Genomic DNA, 9,163 nt, shown 5'->3' on the forward strand with positions numbered 1-9,163 from the left:
ATTTACAATACCCTACTTGTAATGAAATACAGTTGCGCGCGTTCTAGTGTTAACAGCAAGTATCAACGCGCTGGTTCCCTTCAGAGGAGGATCGCCGAAGCTTAAGTTGCAACAGCTTATGCTACTATGTTATGTTTTTCGTTGCTTATTAACACATATATAATTTTGAAACATTGTGTATGTCAAATTGTTGTATATTTAAGTCAATTTAAAATTGTCCCTCTAGAGTTGTAGTAACGTAGAAAGACTGGTGTCCTGTCGTCTACCTCCTGTCTCTTAGTTTTTCACTATCCCCGCCAGCCTCCTTCCAACTTACCTTCTTATACTGATAACACCGTACTCCATAATACTATACTATATTCCTTCCTCCATGAGTAATACTGAAAATCATGAAACACACAGTATCGAGGCATTCTGTGAGATCTTATTAACCACCCTCGAAGCAAGTTAAATGAGCAAAACTTACAAATGTATCATTTTTTCCCCCTAAAATATTCCTAAACGCAGAGGAAACTCATTGTTTTTTTTAAATCTGATTAGTTTAAAATTTTGTCATTGTTTTTCCTAATAAAGTGATGTCATTTTCCTCTTAAAAATCACGCACAACTCACTTGTAGCACCTGTAAAAGCCTCGATGACATAACCGCCATTTAACCCGAAAGGAAAGAGTTACAAATCTGTCTTGTTTAAATAGAATTGAATAGAAATGGTTTACTATTTTTAACTCATTATTAAAAAAATTTGCATTTACTTTTTTTTTTTTAATTCAATAGTCTAATATGAGCCTGTAAGAATGATAGTGGTATTACTCAAGCTTCGTTTATTTTTGGAAGTGAACGTTTGGTAAATGCACTTAAATGATATACATCCATTATACCTTATAATATATTATTCATTCTATAATATTTTATTATAGATCCATATAATATATTTTTTACCGCTTCATGTATCATCTCAACAAGCAAATACCAATAAGAAAATCTGGTCTCTTCATTGAAAGAAAATTTATCTATTTTTAATAATTTCAAAATTGATTATTATTTGGTTGAAATTAATTAGAATTTTACTAAAATACTGCGATCAAAGTGATTAATTTAACATATTTAAAAAAAGGTCTTTTAATTGCAAGTTTGTTTTCGTGTTATCTGAATTCGTCCTTTGACTTCCTTGGAGGACCATTGGTTGTGTAACCTGCTACTCTTATTTCAAATATCAGTTTCTGTTGTCAGTATGATTCATTGAACTGTTTTTGTGTTCTTTTGTGTGGCACGCCTAGTCTCAATATTTTCTTGTTATGTATTCAATATTTTTAACGTTAAATACATGTTTCAAAATCCTTTTTCTTCTTAAATTATGAAATTACTCACTCTCTAGTTGTCATTGGTTACAATAACACCATGTCTTCTTCAGCATTTGTTTTCGATTGGAATTGGAAAGATTTCTGTGGAAATGGAGATAATTTTACTGTATGGAATCAAACTTTCAAAGACTTGGACTTATGTTTTCAATATTTGTGTTTGAATACACCGATATTGACATTGATTGCTGTCATGTCAGCATACTACAGTGGGCTTTGGTACATAGAAACTAGAAGGTGCAAAAGAGATGTATGGATCCTAAGAGTTAGATGTTTGGCAACTTTAGTACTTGCTGCTGTACCTGTTATTAGCTCCTATATTATTGAAACAATATACCCTGATTCATTGAACCCTGTAGATTATCTGTTAGCTTCAGTTCAGTGTGTTTCTTGGCTCGTTCATTTTTCTTTTATTTTGTCACTCACCCATCGACACTGCAAAACATTGCGTGGGCCCATTTTAATTGTTGTTTTATGGGCAGTGAACTACATATTGTCATTTATAAAGGTTCATTCAAACTATTTATTTCTTAGACATTCAGTGAGTTCATTGTATGTATCTCGATTGCCTTATACCTTTTCAATAATTGAAGTAATTTTTCAAAGTGTTTATCTTTTTACCCTGTTACCAGAAGGAAAAAGTAGTCCTAGTTTGACTTTTGGACCAATATCTGCTCACACCCAGGTATATACTTTAACAAAACTGTTATATTGTTTAGTAAATATTTACAATTTTAATGGTACTAGTTCACTACTGACACTCTGACTTAGCTGGTGGGGTTATACACAAGAGAAAATGGTCAACTATTGTCAGTTATAATTCAGCACTATCATTCATGATTATGTGACTTTATGTACAATCTCTACTAAAAAAGGCTTGTTCTTGTGTTAAAAAGGGCTAGTATAAGTCAATCGTTGTGATCTAATTAAAGCAGTTTAAATAACAGTGTAGATTATTTCACAATAATAGAACATTGCTTATCGATGAATACATGTCTAAAGTGACTCTTGTATACTGTTACCGAAATGTAGTGTTACAATTTTGTTTAAATAGATCTGATAAACTGCCTTATTGTTCTGTTGATATGAAAATTGCAGTTTATGATAATCCTGTCCTTTAAATCAGAACAGTTCCCATTATTGTTTTGTTATGGTAATTTATGAACTGTCAAATTTCTTTCATTTTTTCAGGCTGATGAACAAACTCCACTATTCGCAGTACCTAGTGCATATTCAAGGTTTAGAGAAGATTTAGACCCAAGTTATCTTGGTGTTGCTTATGAAGGATGTGGGATCGAGTCCAAATTGTTTTTTTCCTGGGTGAACCCACTGATGGAGAAAGGAGTTTCAGGAAAACTCACTTCTTCTGAAGAGCTTTTTGATTTACCTGATAAACTTCTAACCAGCAATCTAAATTTAAAATTAAGGAAAGCATTGAATAAAAGCATTTATGAAACAGCTACTCCCAGTGTGTCTTTATTGAGAGCATTACATAGTTGTTTTTGGAAAGAATTTTATGGAATAGGTATATTTAGATTAATATCAGATTTATCTGGATTCGCTGGTCCATTGTTATTGCACAGTTTAGTCTCATTTATAGAAGATAAAGAAGAACAGATTATAAATGGATATCTCTATGCAATAGGTCTATGTGTAGCAAGCTTGATAGGTAAGGTTTAAAATATTTTATTTATAAAATATTTACAGCTAAAAATTATTTATTTAAAGTTTTAAATTATTTATTTAAATTTCCTATTTTTTTTCCAAATTGAAAGACCCTATTCATTTCTTACACCGTTCCAATGTGGTTTACCGGATACCCTGTTCAACCCCATGCTGCAATTCCTTCTATATCGGCGAAACTAAAAACCAACTTAAGAACCGCATTTCCCAGCACAAAACTTCTATCAACTCCTGTAATCCACTTGCATCTAAATTATCAGAACACGCATTAAACCTGAATCATACTTTTAATTTCGACAATCCTTCCATTCTTGCCACTGTCCCCAACCACACCAAACGTCTCATCTCAGAGTCCATTTACATAAATTTGACTGAGAATTCCGTCAATCATAAAGTTGATAAAGACTGCATCTCCCTTACATATCGACACATTTTGAACATAATAAAATCCTCATAATACTTTTTTTCACTTTTTTCTGCATTTCAGAAGCACACTTTCTTGTCATATCTTTTATTCTTGTTTCTCTAAATTATCACATTTTTTTTTTTTTTAATTATTTTTATATTCACTATCCTTCCTGTTTCATTTATATTTTACACTTTTCTGTATCCCGGTCATTTGGTATATTTTGTTTCTTAATCACTTACACACATTGTATCCCATTATTTTATACTTTACTTTTCCTTTGTTTTTCTATCTTTTTTTTTTTTTTTTAATTAATATTTCTTCTCCCCCTATTATGTATATTACCATTTATTGTTCACCTAATTTAAATACTTTTTTATTTATTTATGTTTTAATAGTTGTCTTGAGTTTTTTATGTTATAATTTATCCTAATGGGAATTCCCATTCAAATGACTTTTTTCATCACTGTCTCTCCCTCTCCCTCCCACCTACTTACCAACTAAATCCTCTCCGACAACAGATTTGAAAAATTTCTAATTACATAAGCGTTTATCCATCCGGATAACTCTTTGAGACATATGTATCCCTTATTTTTTATCAACTCTTTCAAGAAAATGTGAATTAGTGTAATAGCATTTTTAATTTTTTTTCATTCATTTGTATAAAATAAAGAATTCTGCCAGTGAAAATGAAAGTGACTAATGCTACTTTTATTCTCATTGTATCAATTATACTTATATTTGGAAGAAGATAGTTGACCTTATGAAGTAGATTGTAGGAAGGTAGTCCTACAATATAATAAAAAAAAAAAAATTAATGTTAATCAATGTTTCGCCCAACTTTGCAGGGCTTCGTCAGGGCGAATCGACCTAAAACAGGCTTTAAGACTGTCAGTCTTGTTTTAGGTTGATCAGCCCTGAAAAGTGGGGCGAAACATTGGTTAACATTAAATAGTTTTTTTTTATTATTATGTACCTTTATTGATCGCTACCCGGACAATCTTCCATAATGTATCTGTTACGATTTATTCACTTGATCTATTGAAGTTAGCCAAATCATATATTGGAGCTTTGTTAGTAAAAAGTCTGGTTGAATCCCTACTGTTTGTCATTTCTTATTTCATAATGATCCAATAAAACATTTGCAAAATAATTGCACCAACTTCAATGATCCATTAATCCACATAAATATATTAAATTTGGAAAATATTTATTTATTTACTTATTTATTATTTTCTCCTTCAAATTAAGATGATCTCTCATATCCTCCTACCATTTAATTGTCTGTTATTTAAATTCATGGTTCAATTATTTAATTTTATAGTTTAGTTGATTTATAATGAGGTGTTTTCCTTTCTCCATATACTACCTTTTCCTATTGTATATATTTAGTATAGGTATATAAGTTAATACTCACAATGTAATTCAGATATAAGCCACTCACTATTTTTCATTGTTTGTCATAATGTTCAATTTGTAGATTCCATTTATTTATTTAATTTTTCAATTTTTTAGACACTACTTGCATATCTTATATTATACATATCTTCTTACCTACATGATATTATATTTCATCTGTCACTGTTTTCAATTTACTACCCTACCATACAATTCCACAAATATCGATCAATTAAAATTTTGTACTATTCAACTATCAGTTATCAATTTTTTATCATTTATGATTTAATTCAATATTTTGTATAATTCTAAATTTGTTTGTATACTATTCCTTTTCAATTGTATGTTACTCTAAATGTTGTTGTTATCTCTTTTGTTCTATAGCCCTGATGAAGACCTGAAACTCAGGTCGAAACGTCGGCATAAAATAAATAAATATGGTTTTGTTTATTTATGTTGTTCTTTGCTGACCGCACCCCCCCGACAAACTTCTCCATTCATTTAGTTGATTTAAATCAAAACATTGAACAAGAATTTTTCATCACATAATTCACTTTATTAATGGATTTTCTTTCTTAAAGGTGCCTTTTGCTCTGCTCATTTTAACTTTATGATGTCCTTCGTTGGCCTGAGGATACGTGGGGCATTGATTTCAACTTTGTACAGAAAAACATTATCCCTCAACTCCATTATGATATCACAGTTCAGGTATACTTATTTTTATTAATTAGTTTGTAGACATATTAGTGTAGTGTAGTTTTTGCTTGTGGCAGTACGATTTATTAACACCTTGACTATAATATTGCACAAAATATTAAATTTTTTCATGTTTTTTTTTTCAAAATCCCAATGTACCATTGTTATGTTTTGTTTATTCCTAATAAATAACAATGTTTATAAATTTATAAATAATATTAATAGTAATTTATAATATTATACGAATAGTAGTATGGCCTTAAGAATCTTAGATTACAAAGAACAAAAGAATTATCACAATATACAAAACAAAATATTGGAATAAACCATAACAAAATAAGCCAGTGGACTGGCAAAAACAAACTGATATTGATGTTAATAAATTATTATTAATATCATATAATAATAAATCATTATTAGTTATTAAGAAAATAACCAAGACATTCCAAATCAGAGATCTTAGTACTTAGTTCTGGGGGGAGACCAGTCACTTTGCGTCTCTTTTGCCATCCCCTGTCGAACATATCACGGTCCTTTCCTTGAAGTAGTCATCAATTATCCTTCTTAGACCCTGTAAAGTAATTCCTAAATGCAGTTCCATCTTGTTGAGTTAAACGCATTCTTCAAATCCAAGATAATATAGTAATCAGGTGGTTATTTTGAATATCAGCCAGATATTTCATGTTAAACATTTGCGTAATAAATAAATTAATAGATTAGGCTCCCTCTGAAAATGCATACATTAGACAAGATTAGTGTTAAATTACTGGAAAGACTTAATTAATGATCAATTACTGAGAAATTTATATTTAAATAACAAATTACATTACCTGTATAAAACAACATTAAGTGTGTTTGACCCTTGGTTTATTAATAAATTGTAATTTTGTCATTCAACTACTTCTTATTCAAACAGCTGTTGTTTAATAATTGTTATTTCAGTACAGGAGAAATTTTGAATTTTATGAGTACGGATATGGAACGTATAGTTAATTCTTGTCCGAGCTTTCATGCTTTTTGGAGTATACCTTTCCAGGTAAGAGAAATAATATTTTTTTAAATAAATACATCTAAGTATTTAACAATATTGTAACTTCGATTAGAGTAGTTATTTTAATAAGGTACTGTTAAAGCCACCTCAAATCGACTATGTCTTTTTGTTGGCTTTAAATGTGAACAAAAAACCAAACTGGCTTAGATTAAACATTTATTTGGTTCAATTTAAACATGGTAAAAAAAAACAAAAAAAAACTAAAAACTAACATAAACAAAACATAACTAATAATGAATACAAGCAAAATAAAAGGGCCTTTCAGATAAAAATAAAATTATATAAATAAATTAAGAAAACAAAAGAGACAAATTTACAAACAATATAAATTTGTAAAATAAATACTACTGGTCGATGTAGGGTTGCTCTACTTTGATATGTGTGCTGCCGATATGTGTAGGTCGCAGTTCTGGTAGCTAAATAAACCTCTGCAATGGTCCAGAGTTGGTGTGGTGGCTCATTGATGGTCCGAATATCCAACAGTCGTGTTGTATTAAGCGAGCCGACAAAATGAACGCAGACAGGGCTGCTGATGACGCTACCAGGGCCACTAATTAGTCGGAACTACAATTAATAAAGTGGAAACACAGAAAAGGTCTGGTTCCGAATTGTAATGACTCAATAACTCACTAAAAATGTCCAAAGTATTATCAACCAAACGCAGACAGGGCTGCTAATGCTACCACGGCCACTAATTAGCCGGAACTGTCATTAATAAAGTTGAAACACAGAAAAGGTCTGGTTTCGAACTGTAGTGACGACTAAAACACTCAACAAATGCCCAAACTATTAAACTATAAACACAGACAGGGCTGCTGAGGACGCTATCATGGCCACTAATTAGTCGTAACTGCTCTAAAAAACTAAGATGGTCGGCCCGTCGCTAGGTGACGCTTCTTAGCAACAATGATCACCCCTAGCAACTGTCTCTATTACTCATTATTACAAACAAATATAATTACACATTTTTCTTTTCAAATAACTAAATCTAAATAAAACAATACAAATAAAAATAAATGTAACTAAACTAAATACTAATAAAACTATATAACTAAATACTAAAACTATAAAACTAAATACTAAAAATACTATTTACAACGTAATTATATTATGGCTGTCGGATTTAAGTAATCCGATTTTCTTGGCTGATTTTTGGATTTATATAAAGTCGGGGTCGGGGGTCTCATTTCCTGATGCCCCCCCTTGACATGAACACCGGAAGACCCCGAAGAGGCTGCAACTGCAATGCAGCCCCAGCCTAAGCATCATGCAAGCTAGAAGCTGGCCTACCCCTACCATCACGCCACGGTCCAGGACACGCTGGCCAGCCATCGAGGAAGAACGACGTCTTTTCAGACATCGGGCGAAGATACATGGTCTTCACCATATTCGCCCACCGTACACCTTGACGAGGGAATATACATCACCGCAGAGGCGAAGACGTCACTCAGATAAGCCAATTAATCTATGAGACCCCACTTTTGTTATATTACTATAAATAATTAAATCACATTGAAAACCCAACACATTAACCATAACTGCCCCTCCAGGGATTAATAACTTTATAAAACATAAAAATATACATGCATGGTTTTATGAGCATAAAGTGTCTCACAATTTTCAGGCCCCCTTTTCCACACATTAATTTCAATCATAAAATTACACTCGGGACACCTGCAGTATAACACGAGCAAGTCCCGATGTAAACAATGGCGTTAACAGGTACATTTATTATTATGGCGAATTCTATGCTTACTATTTTAATAAAGATAAAAAATAGTTCATGTTTTGATTATGCCTCCTTAGCTCCATTTCTTGTCCTTCATTTTAATGATGGCAGCATATTAATTATCAAAATTAGACATGGGACCCACTGAGACGATTGGCCTGCTCCACTTCACTCAGGGCTTTTAAGTACCTACGATAGATTTAGAAAGGCTGGAGCCAATTGCAGCAAAGCAGAATGATGGCTCTCTACCTGTTATATATTATTTTACCTTTGAAAAGTGGGCCAGGGTGGAGCAAGGGCTAATGTGGCTCTGGTTCCCATGATGCTTTAAACTATAAATTAACATATTGAATATTTTGAATTTTTTTCTTTGTCTTTGCAGATTGTGGTTACACTATACTTGTTACATCGGCAGGTCGGGATATCGTTTCTCGCTGGAGTTGGGTTTACAATAATTTTAATACCAATCAACAAGTTGTTAGCTACGTACATAGGTGAGTTATTTTAATAAGATGAATGTTGAATGTTTACTCGATATTCAGGTTTTATAACACATTTCAAGGTTAAATTGTTCAAATGAAAACATCTTTTTTTTTTTTTTTTTATAAACAGGTTAAGTTTTCAGTGTATTTTGTGGGAATGGGTGATAGTTAATAGTCCAATTGATATTTCTTTCTTTTCCTTTTCCCTGTATTGAAGCAGAACTCAATAATCCACTCCAAATGACCTTACCACCTAAAGCATTTCATCCTTCTGAAATATCCAGCATCATCCAGCGATTACCTACCCGCAAAGCTCCTGGATACGACCTAATAACATCCCACATCCTTAAACTTCTTCCTC

At 31.8% G+C, this 9,163-nt stretch overlaps 1 protein-coding gene across 3 annotated transcripts in view; it reads left to right on the forward strand.

Moving 5' to 3' along the window:
- The first annotated feature begins 1,200 nt into the window (after nt 1–1,200).
- Nucleotides 1,201–9,163, forward strand: part of LOC106681805 (ATP-binding cassette sub-family C member 10) — a 46,764-nt gene continuing 38,801 nt past the window's right edge. For all 3 annotated transcript variants that reach the window (XR_001343316.3, XR_010843987.1, XM_014422357.3), the window contains exons 1-5: nt 1,201–2,042; nt 2,549–3,026; nt 5,426–5,552; nt 6,483–6,576; nt 8,703–8,814. Coding sequence is in view for 1 of the 3 variants with exons in the window: in XM_014422357.3 (XP_014277843.1) it covers nt 1,398–2,042; nt 2,549–3,026; nt 5,426–5,552; nt 6,483–6,576; nt 8,703–8,814 (1,456 nt within the window). In the remaining 2 variants the exon portion in view is untranslated. The remainder of the gene's footprint in view (nt 2,043–2,548; nt 3,027–5,425; nt 5,553–6,482; nt 6,577–8,702; nt 8,815–9,163) is intronic.

This window comes from Halyomorpha halys, unplaced genomic scaffold (assembly GCF_000696795.3).
Source record: "Halyomorpha halys isolate HHAL.00 unplaced genomic scaffold, Hhal_1.1 Scaffold2.1, whole genome shotgun sequence".
Classification (NCBI taxonomy): Eukaryota; Metazoa; Arthropoda; class Insecta; order Hemiptera; family Pentatomidae; genus Halyomorpha; species Halyomorpha halys.